Source organism: Saccostrea echinata, unplaced genomic scaffold, assembly GCF_033153115.1.
Source record: "Saccostrea echinata isolate AGI-Se365-2 ecotype Australia unplaced genomic scaffold, CSIRO_AGI_Sech_v1 ptg000002l, whole genome shotgun sequence".
Taxonomy (NCBI): Eukaryota; Metazoa; Mollusca; class Bivalvia; order Ostreida; family Ostreidae; genus Saccostrea; species Saccostrea echinata.
Genome location: NW_026889751.1, coordinates 16,564,748 through 16,579,011, shown reverse-complemented (window position 1 = coordinate 16,579,011; position 14,264 = coordinate 16,564,748). Strand labels below are relative to the sequence as shown.

The 14,264-nt window shown below is 31.2% G+C and overlaps 1 protein-coding gene across 2 annotated transcripts; it reads right to left on the bottom strand.

Moving 5' to 3' along the window:
* Nucleotides 1-1,624: 1,624 nt before the first annotated feature.
* Nucleotides 1,625-7,592, bottom strand: LOC133200751 (probable G-protein coupled receptor 139). 2 transcript variants are annotated; one of them, XR_009722996.1, is made up of 4 exons: nt 7,506-7,592; nt 2,936-4,401; nt 2,534-2,635; nt 1,625-2,396 (listed from the first exon to the last, which is right to left on the bottom strand). XR_009722996.1 is itself a non-coding variant. In XM_061336542.1 (2 exons), exons 1-2 carry the CDS (start codon nt 7,527-7,529, stop codon nt 3,193-3,195), a joined length of 1,233 nt encoding a protein of 410 aa, XP_061192526.1. In that variant the 5' UTR covers nt 7,530-7,592; the 3' UTR covers nt 2,873-3,192. The 2 variants fall into 2 exon arrangements, 1 of the variants encoding a protein (XP_061192526.1); XM_061336542.1 differs by lacking the exons at nt 1,625-2,396; nt 2,534-2,635 and having other exon boundaries at nt 2,873-4,401.
* Between the last annotated feature and the right edge of the window lie 6,672 nt (nt 7,593-14,264).

The window sequence follows — 14,264 nt, the reverse complement described above, 5'->3', positions numbered from 1 at the left end:
CAAAAGTCCGGTAAAACCAATAGCATTACAACTGGTATGAAATGTCAGACAAAATACGACCCAACGATAGGTTGTATTTACAAAGTATTTACATCATGTATATTTAATCATAAAAACTGGCGTAACGCTGACTTTGAACGAGATTGTTGAAAGCTACGGAGCCCTATAGTGCAAACCAAAATTGGTTACGATTTTTTATTTTGTGATTTAGTTTTTTTATTTTTTGGTTTGCGCTAATGGCCTTCCGTAGCAAGTCCTGAAAAAAAATTTCGTACGAAATGTGGGAATGTCCTTACTTCGTAGTCGAAGGATACAATCGTATTTTTAGTTATACTGTCATAGTTTTCTGATACCATTTTTGAATAAGCACTTTTTCTTTTATTGGGCAGAGGATCAAGTGATATTCCACATTATTTTTTAAACCCTCATTAATGTTTCTTTGTTGTTTAACATCCCTTTCCAGAATTTTTCACCCATATTGAGACGCCACCAGTTGCCGGTGTAGGGTTGCAAATTACACCTGTACACGGCACTTGGGGCCATTGAGCAGTGAGGGATCTTTTTTGTGCCTGCACTTACTGCGACACGGGATCTCAGTTTATAGGTCTCATCCGAAGGACCGGTTTCCACGTCGCACAGTGGATTCGAACCCGCACGTAAGGATCAACTCCTTACGCCGCCACTCCAGAGCAAACCTCTAACCACTGTGCCACGCGGACGCGACCGTCTCATTATGGAGTTGAATTAACTTCTCTTTTTTTCAAAGAATAAAGGCAATCTTCTCATAAATATTTATTGTGTTCTAGAATAATTTATTAATAACAAAATTCAAAAAATAAACCACCACAAATTTGCATACAGTGCAAATTCTTTCAGAGTTTATACGTTATTTTATTTTAATACATTCCAAACTGACAAAGCAGTGTGCATACTGTGGTTTCATCTTTGTTGAACACCAATATTTGTTGTTTTGCTGTTGAATAAGACCATGAAATTAGGTATTCGGTGAACTGTATATTTTAATAATCACAGAATAGTACAAGGTAAGTGTCCGCAAATTATGATATGAAAGAGGTTGTATTTTTGCAGGAACCACGAAATTTGACACTGTCAAAAATTAATGAAACCACAGTACTTATCATAGATGAAAGATTGTTTGTTATGAAAAAGTTTCTTTTAACTGGCATTTCTGTCTACGTACAGAATCACATATTTTCAAAAGCACATTAAAAATCTAGGTTCATTTCATAAATTTTTACATACGTGAAACAATTTTATTAACATATATGTTTAAAACATAATTTGAGATAATTACACTTGATCTACCAATAAATATTTTCCTGTAGACGAAAAAAATATTGCATAATATTTTTTATTTGTCAATATCGCTCATCTGAATATCAGTTTAAAAAATTATTCGTATTTTCTTTTGGTATCAAATGCCTCCGAATGTTATTTCACTTTAAGGGATAGAACGTCACTCATTCAATTCCTTGAAAATTTCATAAGTCGTTTCAAAATAAACCATAAAATACAATGATTTTGCTAAAGTCTATAACTCAATGAAACTCGAACATAAAACTTAAAAACATACAATATATATCTTGTATTTACAGTAAACGATTTAAACAACCCAATTACAATGTTTGTTTCTAATATTTAAGACTTTAGTCCTGACAGAAAATGTATTTGTAGGATGATTAGAAAGAAAGCTTTCTTAAATAACAAAATCTCCCTCTAACCCAAAGAAATATATCGTACAAAATATCATAAATCTAACCGTTACTATAACACATACATACACACACAAAGAGAGAGGGAGAGAGAGAAATACTTAATCTGCTGATTCATATAATGGGACATATTCTGCAAACATAACAAATTGTTTTTATTGATCATCCTACAACTGATAATAGATATCACGTTTCACTAAACGTATATTAAAAGGCACAGTTACTGTATACAGGGAAATATTCGCTCGTTTTATTTTTGCCGCATTCAACCTCGTTGCAGGTGGGCGAATTTTTTAAACGTGGACGAATTCAAAGAATACAGTATAATCTCTTAAATACAGCTGTGTCTGGGAGAATTTAAAACGGGGTTAAATAGTTTGCAAGTGTGACAGGTTGAAAATAACACGGGGCGAAAATAACCCTGTTTACAGTATATGCATGAATAACAGTTATGTGACACAAAGATTAAACAAACTTGGTGTCTGGTAAATACATATACTTGGCAAAACGTTTGTTCTACAAGGCTCAAATAAATGGGACTTAAGGTGTGTGAAAACATGACACAAACATCTGACATGATTTCTGTCTTAAATTCAAAGAAAAAGTGCAACCACTTTTTTTATTGCAAAGACTACAGTCCAAATATTTCTCTTCGTATGTTCACTACAAAGAAAAAGAAAATAAGTTATATAAAACATTGACATGTATATTGAATTTTTAAATAAACAATATATCTACATTTTGTAAAACCTTTTATTCACAAGATCCATAGTCTCACTAGTGTTAATTTTCTCCAGTACCTTTTTCTCAAAACTTCTTGTTTCATTTTTCTCCAACAATTTTGTTACTCCTTTTCCGAAGTCTGCACTTAGTTATTCTTATCAACTTCTCATCTTTTTCACCTGTTAAATACAGTTTTATTAACAATACATTTGAAGGATTTCAGTGTTAAAAGGTGTAATATTTCAAGATCAGTGCTCTTAGCTTTTAGGAAATTTGCTTTTCGAAGAAGTTCAAGTAAGACTCCCCAATTCTTATGGTAATTAACATTAATTGTTCATTAATAATATAAAACAAATCAAATATATAAATCGTACAGTTTTGAATGTAATATCCAAAAAACAACTCCCCCCAAATTTATGAATTAATATAAATATTACAACTTCATGCATGTATCTTATTAATAACCGAAAAAATCTTACTCTTTCTTCATAGAGATGAATTGTTATTCAATCATTTTTTTTCTTCATCAGAAAATCCATTTTCTCGTTCAACTTTCATTTCAATATCTGGATTCTGTTTGTGTTCAAATTGCTAGGGTATTTCATGAGATGAGCAATTTAAGTACATTTAAAGTCCTAAATATCATCTGGTCCGAGTCATGTTAAATATATAAATAACCATCAAAGACTGCATGTACTTTTACAATTTATGTGTATATTTCAACAATTTAACAAAATCACAGGTGCGTCTCTGGCGAGCTAAGAATCGGCTCGCTTTCGGTTGAGACAGGAAGATTCTCATTCTCATTCCCATTGCATATGCAAACTTTCACTTCCTTTTTCGGTTTGACACTGCCAGTTCGCACAATGGAATATTCTGTTTTTAAAGTGTTGGTAAGTTTTTCTTTTAATCCGCCAAATAATGGCCTCATGAGTTTTTTGAACTCTTTTCTGAAAACTTTACCAGTTAATAGATAAATATAAAAGTTTCCTGCGTAATGAGTCAAACCTATTTCTTCAATTATGGTTTTTGCCCAGTAATACTGAAAATGAGCCTTCCATGTATCGGTTATCGTTGGCAAAACATTAATATCACCTGGGGGAAACGTATAGTATAAAGTTACAACGATTGTCACAGGAAGTGTGGTAAATATTTGGTAAAAAGAAACCGCCAATAACATAACTGTCGTTGCTGAATTTCTATACGTCCGTGTATGGAGAGTGGTCTGTTCGAACTTTGAAAGTCTTCGAGCTTCTACGATAACAAGAATATTGAAAAATAATATAGCCAACGGCACTAAAAGGAATACAAAGGCCTCCACACACCAGGTCCATATTGCCCAGAAGGATTCAGTCCCGTTCTCGATCACTGAATGTCGTAGAAGACAAGTTTTGTTCTCAGAATCATACGACCAGAAAAAGCCTTGAATACTGTTAACGCACAGACAACCTAAAGTTGTTCCGATGATCACTAATTTAGCATTTCTTGTTGTGCACCAAGTTTCTCGTTTAAAAGGGTGACAGATACTTATGTATCTTTCGACGGTAAAAGACAAAACAAGAATTGGAGAGAGATATTGGGAGGTCAAGAAAATAATGGGGTAAAATTCACAAACGAATGGTAAATCCAAACATTTTACTTCCCACTTTTCATTCAGTTCATAGACAACTTGTAGTAACAAAAACAAAAGATCCACAAGGGCCAGAGCAGCAAGGTAGTATCCAGAGGAGTTCCGCATGCGTCGCTGGAGCCAAATGAGAAGCGAGAACACGTTTCCAGGAAATCCGATTACGTATGTGTAGGGGGTAACGTATTTGTCGACAGCCACTGCCTCAGGGCAGAAGGTGGGATAGATATTGTAGTCGTAGGCCAGAAGGGTTGAGGACTCATTATAGAGAGATCTTGTAAGATTATTCCCAAGGGTCTCATTTAATGCCATGGTCGTCTGCAATAAAGAAAAAATATGTCAGAAAAAGTATTTATATGCATGTACTTAAAATGAATCCTTAATGTCTGAGTTCCATTGTGATCAGGTAAGTATATTAGCATTTATATTGTGTTACTTCAATGTATTTTCGCTGATGATTCGGCATATAAAATGAAAATAATCTGGACTAGAAGCAATTCCGTTTCCACATAAAATAATAAAAATGAATGAGTTAATTGAGTTTTATATCTTTGTTAGGAAAATACAGCCCCATATCGAAAAGTAATCGTTAGTAGTATTACTAATAAAAAGATTACTGTGATGTAATACAGGAACAAACGAAATAAAAGACTTATCGATATCAGTTACAATCAGTTTTGTTATTATTTGCTCAGAATATTAAAAGACATGGACGTCTACTATCTTTAAGCCAATACCAGCAAACGATCAATTTCAAATGGGTTAGCGCTTTGAAAGTAATATAAAAATTCATAATTAACATGAATCCAAATCATTCTGTTATCTAATAGGGTAAAACTGGATAACGTTGTATACTTTTTTCACAATAATGTTATGTATGAAATAATGATAATATGCAGTATTTTCTTAGACTGATTCACTACAACAAAAAAGTCATCGTATTAATCGACAAGAGCATGGCGAAAAGTGAAATTTATGGTAAAGTATTTCTTCATTTGTAACAATGACAAAGGTAACTATGTTTTACCGCTTAAAATACTATATTTTATGATCGTTTAAGTCATTTAATTTTAGAAAATAAATCTATTTTTTAAATTAAAAAAAAAAAATTATTACATTTTTTGACTGCATATTTTTTTTTTTAACTTTGTCTGATCAAAGGGCGTGAAATAAAAAATAAATCTAGGATTCATCGATATTTTGAAAATTATTTTTCATATCAATCTCCTTTATAACTAATATTTTATCGAACATAACATTTTGCTAAAATAATTATTTGGCATTCTAGAAAAATTTCATCTTAATTTCATCATTTTTTGAGAAACCTATAAAATTTTAAGTGTTTCAATGATATTAATTAAGGCAATTTGTTTGAATTTTTTCGACATGATTTAACTGCTTTGAATGTAATAGGCAAAGACAAGAAACACAGAAAAATAAACTCTCCAATTTAAGTTTTGAAATCCTTTCTTCTATTTTTAAAAAACCGAACTTCTTTATGTACGATATTTAATTTTAGATTACTATTAATTAAAGAAATACTAAGAAGTTATCGAAATACTAAAGAGACATTTTTTCAGACACATTATTTAATAGATAAGAGAGTGGTTAAATATAATATAATATTTTAATAGGGTTCCTTGTTCGAAAAACTGAAAAGATCACTGCATTTGCATTAAAAACACTTAGGACTTTTTTCTTGAATATCACAAATAAAACATTGCATTTTCTCAAAATACGTTTTTAGATAAAAGCTATTTATAGCATTCAAAATTATTCATTCGTTCAATCATGTAGGTAAAATTTAAATTTGATAAAATGAAAGTTTATCACAGAAATCTTGGTCCTAGGACAATTTTTAGATTAAATAGAAGAAGCACACATCTTCCTGTCGGTAAAATTAAAGCTTGATTAATTGCTATTATTGGCTGGTTATATCTAGTACATGTAGGATTTTCTCTCATTTAATGTTGACGATATCCAAAAACCACAAATTATGACCTACATAAAACTTTCACAAAAATGAATCCCTGTCAATTGAATGGACCTCCACTCTAGCCATCCTATACGACAAAGCCAGAACTTAAAATCAAGACTTTTCTATACTTACAAACAGAAAAGAGGTGAATTCCCAGTAAGATCAATGGTACTTAAATAACCAGCACAAAAGTTTTAGTTGCATCTTATCTCAGGTTATGAAGACTGCTGTTATGACGATACAGTGACCCAACGTATCAAAGTTATCAGAAAATATACATTACAGGCTGCCTTTGACTGCTGGACAAATTCTGACAAACCATTTCAGTCAATAAACTGTATATTTGTTTTTAGCTAACAATCTAAGAGCCAATTCACATCCCTCTAGATGCCAAAATAACCTCCTTTTTTTCGGACATTCTTAATCTACGTTTTAGCTTTCTTCTTGGATTTCAATTCTATACCATCATCATTTTCATTTGAGGAAGTTAATTAAATCCTTATATCTTTGATATTGACAAGCAAGTAAACACACTTCAGCAAATCCATCCTTTTAAAGTAGGATCAACAAATATGTATGTAACATTTATATCCTTTATAATATTTCTGTGAATACCAGAAAAAATTACAACTAATCCAAATTAAATTTACTGCACCATGTTACGAAAAGTGTTGATTTCTCTGTATTCATTTTCACAGTTCTTTTGTGGCTTAAGTCTTGTCAACGACTCATAAAACTGACAGTCTATGTTTTTATTATGGCCTTTCGTATTACCGTTAGTGAGTTTGTTAATTATTACCATTAATCAAGTAACCACAAGCAAATTGATAGTATTGGATTAATTTAGTTTTTATGCGGAAATCAATCCAAAAACGAATAAAAACATGATTTTTTTCCGAATGCCTATAGACTTTTAAAAAATTATCTTTTTTATATAATTTATATAAACTGTATAATTTTTTATAGGGAGTGGGACAGATAAACAAAATGACATTAATTTGTAGTGTCTGTCCAACAGTCTTGTGATGTTATAAATGAAATATATGAATATATTAGTATTTAATAAGTGGAGAAAATACTACTTTTAAGAAATGATCTGCACCAATGTAGACATTTCATTCATTTTTCTTCTTTACCTTATATCATATATAATCATTGAATTCTATGAAATTCATTCTCTAAAATAATTATTTCATTAAGATCAGTTTCACAGTAGCAAAAAGTGAGGAAGCGATTTCCAAGCATAATGAAGACTTAGATCAATTCCTTAAGTACATGCACATATGACTATAGTGATGTTCAACTTTTCTAATAAAAATTAATAATATCACAACTTTCAATAGAAATTAGACGCCAATTTCTGCAAAGTCTTCAAATGTACGCATTTGCCCCCCTGTGCCCTATGCCTTCATATATATTTAAATATAATTTATCAATTCTGTACCTTTAGTGAGTCCAAGAATCCCATGCCTTTTGATTGAAAGAAAACATTCCAACAGAAAAAGTAAGATTGAACTGATCACTTGCTGATATCCAATTCAAATGATCTAACCACTCCATAACTTTGTATTCATACTTTAATAGTTTAATGATATGCTGCTAATTTTCGTTCGCTCTTTTTTCACGTACCTCTGGGCCAATGAAATCTTCTATTACATTCAATGTTTCTATCTTCTGTTTTGCAGTAATATTTTCCTCAGGTAATTGAAGTTATTTATATTCAATCTTAACATATTGTGTTTTCTATTTTTGGCTCACTAATTTACACATTGGTGTCAGAAATAATGTACAATGCGGCAGGATGCATGAAGGAATCAGTAAGAAGACGGTAATTTACCGATTTCATTAGGAATAAATGATTTTGAATCTGACGGCTTGTAATGAAATAAAGTTGAACATCAAACTGATAAGTACTTATGATCTTCAAGCAAACGTTATTTATCTTTGAAGTCGTCGAGCAGAAACATCCTTCAAGTTAAGAAATTAATTATAATTAGATAACTTGCTGAAGATATCGTTTCGTTCGTTTCAAATATCAATATACACCTGTATTATCATGAGACAGTACGATGAGTTTATTGCTTGTATAATTGTTTAATTTTATTTTTTTAGTTTTTAAATGTGTCTGACAGATATTTAAAAGAAATTGCCTGTTTAAAAGTTTTCGATAGTCTTGATTATATAAATTTTAAATGTTTACTAATTGCCATGAAAAGGGAAAAAAAATCAATCTGAAATCGCTTTAAGAATTTTGTTGGAAGAGTCCTTTCACCAACAATTCGAGGATGAAGGAAAGATAGCGAGAATTGTCAAATCGTGCGTCATATTAAGAATAATAATCTAAACTTCTCTGATCATTTGAAACACATCTATTCAAGGACATAAGTGAGAAATTATGTTGAAAATAATTGACGCTCTTCTGGAAAAGATTTTTGACTTGGTATGTGTAAGATATAAAATTGCTGACAAATTTACGTCATACAAATGCATAAAATTTTTGACTCAGGTCAGTTGAACAAGATTTTGTTTACAACAGACTGAAAGAGTGTATATACACTTAAAAATTCTGAATTAATTCTGAAATATTATAATGACATGTATTCCGAATTTTTAAATGATAATGTTTCAAACTTGATTAAATATGCGCATTAGAAATTTTCTATAAATTTCAATCTTTCCGACGGGCATATACACTAGGAATACAATCTTTGAAATATGATGTCTAAACTGCAGTTGTTTTGGAATAAAATTGATATCATCAAGTGCGACTGCTTTCTTTAGATGTTCCCCCCTCAGGTGTTTCAGATTACACCTCCAATTTTTAATAAGTAGAAAAGATGGAAATGAGGTCTGGAGAAAAAAAGAACATCAGTCATATTTCTGGAGAAAAAAAAAAAAAAATCAGTCATATTTCTGGAGGAAAAAAAAACATCAGTCATATTTGTAAATCTCTTAGTACAATCTCCTTCTCTGGTAAATGATATACTATTCAAGATCCATTGCTTTGAAATACACTATTGTTGTGTCTGCGTTTATATTCAAGACAACTGATATCAAACTATCAAAATTTGGCCTCAGCAAAGATAATTTAATAGTTTTAACTTCCTGTATCCATTATTATTTTACATACCAACATTCATATTCATATATTTTATCTCCTATGTTTACACTTGAATAAAAAAAGCTGGGGTAATATCTACTCTGAACACTAAAAAACCTCCCTTATTGAAACAAACTTTGTACATGCATTGGATTTCATCTTCAGAAAACGAATAATGTTTGCGTTTTATTCTTTTTTCAAAACTTATATTCCCATGCACTTTTCTATTTCACTTCAATATCAATATATATTAAGCATCAAAAAATTATTTATTTATTTTTCAAAATAACTATTGTGTCTTTACTTGATCAATGTAGTAATGATGACCTATTCATAGTATTTTTTGTACATAATTTCTTCATGTGTTTGCAGTATTGGTATTGTTCTTGAGGAGTCTGTGCATCGACTCAAATTTGATTACGTGTTAGTGAACCTAACATAAATATTTATGTTTTTTTTGATTAATTAGATAACAAAACTTTATTTTGAGGAAATTACTGGATATAAAAAAAATATTCACGGCATAATCTAATGCCATTCATTCTTGTAGACTAAACAATAAAGTTTTTATGTACTCTTGCTTGACATTCTTTGAAAAATCCCTGGCATAATAAATGTTGCTGAATTTGTAAAAGAAAAAATCTATTATTGACCAGCAAAATTTTCACAATTTTTACACATTTTTTCCTGGTGATGGTTCACTTAATTGATTTGATTTATGCAGATCACGGTTTTAACAGTGCATTTACATGATCCTCTGTGTGAGGAACAACAGAAAAATATGCAGCTCACATAGAACTACTCATTATAAAACTTTTGACAGGTGACAATGAAAAAAATAAGTTCTAGTGTCAACATTAACACGAATTCTTACTTGTTATGGGCACTGTCTCATGTTCTGTAATGAAATGATCCCAACCAGGTCTAACAAAACAAACAAGGGGGGTCAAGAAAACGATGCTTTTGAAACATTGCTTTTTTTCCAAATTATATGATTTTTGTCGTTGAGTTAGTTTGGACACAAAACATTGTCTTTTCTTGCTTGTTTTTAGAAATATTTTTTCTTATTAATTTATGGAAGTAATTGCGTAATATTTCGTCAGTTTTTGGTATGTCTCACGTGTCCTTATATTAATAAGTGTGTTGCTACTCATTCGAACATTTTATGAAAATTTTAAGAGAAATCAGAGGTCAATTAAAGCATTTAATTTAATTCTCCACACATTTATCTTTAAGAAAAGCACGAGAGAAATGTACACTACAATGAATTTATACATTCAGATCCCAAATTTAAATCACTTCATTCGGTAACCAATCGGAACTGAGCGGTCAGTAGGTCCGTGCTCGAGTTTTACTGGGGGTTTCATTATTCCAAATATTCGAGAGTGTCACCTTCCTGGTGTCTTTAAGAATCAAGTGACCTACATGCTTTTTAACTGTACAGGTTATACCGACACCTGCCTGGTGTCTTATGACAGTTGCCTGGCGCCCTGTGACAACTGTCTATATAAAGTCAACCGACACCTGCATGTAATTCTTGTTGTACTGCCCCATAAACTAAAATTTATTTAATATACATGTAATTAAGTATAATCAAAACACAGCCAATTTTTGACAAGATGATTCGTGTTATCTAACTTCACATCATTTATTAATTTACTTGCATAATAATTTTTGTCAAATTAAACCAATTATTGACAATATTTTCAATGATTAATTATAATCATCAAACAAAAAACTGGAGATAATTCTTCTCACCATTCAATTCCAATAATAACAAGACATACTTAACATGTAGACAAATTGTAGTCAATTTCAATTAATTTTAGCCATATCTTGGCAGTAGACAAATAATTAGTCAAACTTCACAAACAATGTAATTGTACTTACATCATTGTTATTATTACCAGTCGTACTAAACCAACAGACAATCACAGAACACTTCATTTCAATTATAGATTTATAAATAGTCATTCTTAACTATTAGTTTAATTGTAATCACTTCATTCCAATTATTACTAGTCAAACTTGTCGCCCGCGTGGCGCAGTGGTTAGAGCGTTTGCTATAGAGTCGCGGAATAAGGAGTTGATCCTTACGTCGCGGGTTCGAATCCCACTGTAGGACGTGGAGACCGGTCCTTCGGATGAGACCGTACAAACCGAGGTCCCGTGTCGCAGTAGGTGCTGGCACGAAAAAGATCCCTCACTGCTCAATGGCCCTAAGTGCCGAATAGGTCAAAATTTGCAGGTCTCCGCCGGCAAGTGGTGGCGTCTCCATATGAGTGAAAAATTCTCGAGATGGACGTTAAGCAACAATAAACAACTAGTCACACTTAACCACTAGACATATAGTACACTTTATTCCAATTATAAATAGTCATACTGAATCAATTGTTTAGTTGTAATCACTTCATTATAACAACTCATATTAATAAAAAAGCAATTACAGTACACTTCATTTCAATTATAAAATAGTCATACATAACTACACGGTAATAGTTCAATTGTAATCCCTTCATTCCAATAATTGACTTCCTAATTCTAAAAGAAAAAAATAAATTATTTATTAATTAACGTTATCATAATTATCATTATTTTATTCACAAACATAAGGAGAAAATGACTTGAGAACACGGAATAATCTTACCATAACATGTTCTTCTCTTTGCCGGTGCTTTGTAAATCTAGTGTTAACCTCTTTGGTCAGAGGAATATATATCTAATAATTTAACGCTTTACAAAACTTTTCGTTACACTTAATCATTTATGTCATTTCTTAAGACCATTTGCAGTTAAAAAAAGAAAGAAAGTGCATTACCAAAGTATTTCATGTCATGTCTATTTGGTATTTGGTGCTCTCAGCCAAAGTGGTAGTTTCAAGATTATAAAAATTAAACAGTGGGATCAGTTAGATTGCTGCTTCATTGCACTTTGAAGTACTGATATTTTGCAGAACTTATTCGAATATGGCATATAAATAGAAAATTAGTGTGGGTTGTTTAAAGGTTGGGATTACTTTCATTTAACTTCTGTGTATATAATAAAAAGAATCTTTTTTGTGCAATGACAATATTTTTAATTTAGGATTTACTCTTTTAGTATGCCATATTGCCAGTCCTTCCAGATTTCTGCATTGAGGGATACTTCATTTGGATTTAATTTTTAATTACAAAACCATTAGTTTAATACATAATTCAAACAGATTCTTCTCAGTGCAACAAAAGATAAGAAATAGTTTTAATGTCATTCACGTTTTAGCCTCCACCATACAAAGAAAGGCTCCGAAAAATGATTTTGGGTTTTTCAAAACTGAAAATTATATCACATCGTTACGTGGCCATCTGTTCTTAATTTTAATTGCCACTTTCTGTGGCATATTTAATGTTGGTAATTATTATAGATATTAATTAGCTTTTTATTATGATTATTCCATATGTTTTCTATGTATTTATGGTTGATGGAAATCATCCCTGTTTTTGGTACTAGTGTTATACTAGCACCAAATGGTTAAGAAGAAAAATTGACTCTTTTACTTGGCATTGAAGATGCCCTGTGAATTACAGCTAATTAAAATGCAATTGCATGTCAAGCCACAGTTTGTAGAGATTTATAGTCAATTAATTTTTCATTTTTTGCATTTAAACATTTACTGTATTAACTTTTGACAAAGATTATTTTAAGACTGAAAACGTTCCAATGTGCACTCGTTTTAAATGGTAAAGCTTAAAATAACAGACACAATGCGAGTTTTTATTTACTTAAGATAAGCTAAATCTGGAGTTTTATATGCTGGAAATTACAGTATTGTTGTTAATTTCCTTTGCATTACTGTCCCACCGTAATGTTTTAAAATTATTTTTGTGGAGCAATATACCGTGTTAATTACATTTTTCAACTGTTTCTGCAATATATAAAGTGCAAATCGGGTCAGTATCGTATTTGTAAATCATTCTTAAATGTTGGTCAAGTGTAAGAATTTGCAAAGTGTTCATGTATTTTAGCGTAACATAACAGTATCACAAAATTTCTTGGCATTATTCCTAATGTTATTAGTTAGCAACATTTTTTTAAAATCTACTTTTACCTCGTCAGCCGTCTTTTCATCTTAATTAAAACATTCGAGATAATAGAATTCATTATTTTATTATTTTTTAAACATTATGTGCTATTTCTAGGATTCAATCATTTTTTTAATATTGCTTATATTGGGTTTCATGCAGGTAACAAAATGTTTCTCTCCAATAAAATTTCTCTTGATGTTGCTAAAAACTATGCTGATGTTGCCAATAGCTATACTGATGTTGCTAATAGCTATACTGATGTTGCTAATAGCTATACTGATCTAATTCTGCAGTAAACATCTGAAGTCATAGCAAGAAACACATTAAACCGTTTTAGCAAATTGTCAGGACAGGGGGAATTTCTTCCCTGTATCCCAAATTTACTATGCAAAGAAGTCAGAAATTTTGAAATTATATTTTTTTTTTCAAATCAATAGCATCAAAACGTATGAACATATGACATTTCAACATTATACAACCAACCCTCATGTTATAAGACAAATTAAAGACCAGAGCTTTTTTATATCATAGGCAGCTTTTTCTTCTATAGAAATGGAACTTAAAAAATGTCTTTCTTGTGATCAGCATTGATAGCAAACGTTAAAACAACCAATTTAAATGTGATGACCAACTTTTTTATCGTCAACTTCCCTTATTAGTCCCCTACCGGTGAAACCGGAGGGGACTATAGGTTTCCTCTGAGTCTGTCCGTCCGTCTGTCTATCTGTCTGTCCCTCTGTCTGTCTGTCAGTCTGTCCCACTTGGTTTTCCGCACTTTTTTTCTAAACGTTTGCAGATATTGATCTGATTTTTGGTATGTGAGTGTATCTTAATGAGTTACAGATCAAGTTTGCATTTCGTTCCTCTTCAATGATTTTTGACGAAATTACCTTTTCAATTTTTCAGGGTTTTCCACATTTTTTTTCTAAACGCCTGTAAATATTGAGCTGATTTTTGGCATGTGACTTAACCTTGATGAGTTATAGATCAAGTTCGCACTTCGTCCCGCTTCATTGATTTTTGACGGAATTATGGCATTTTC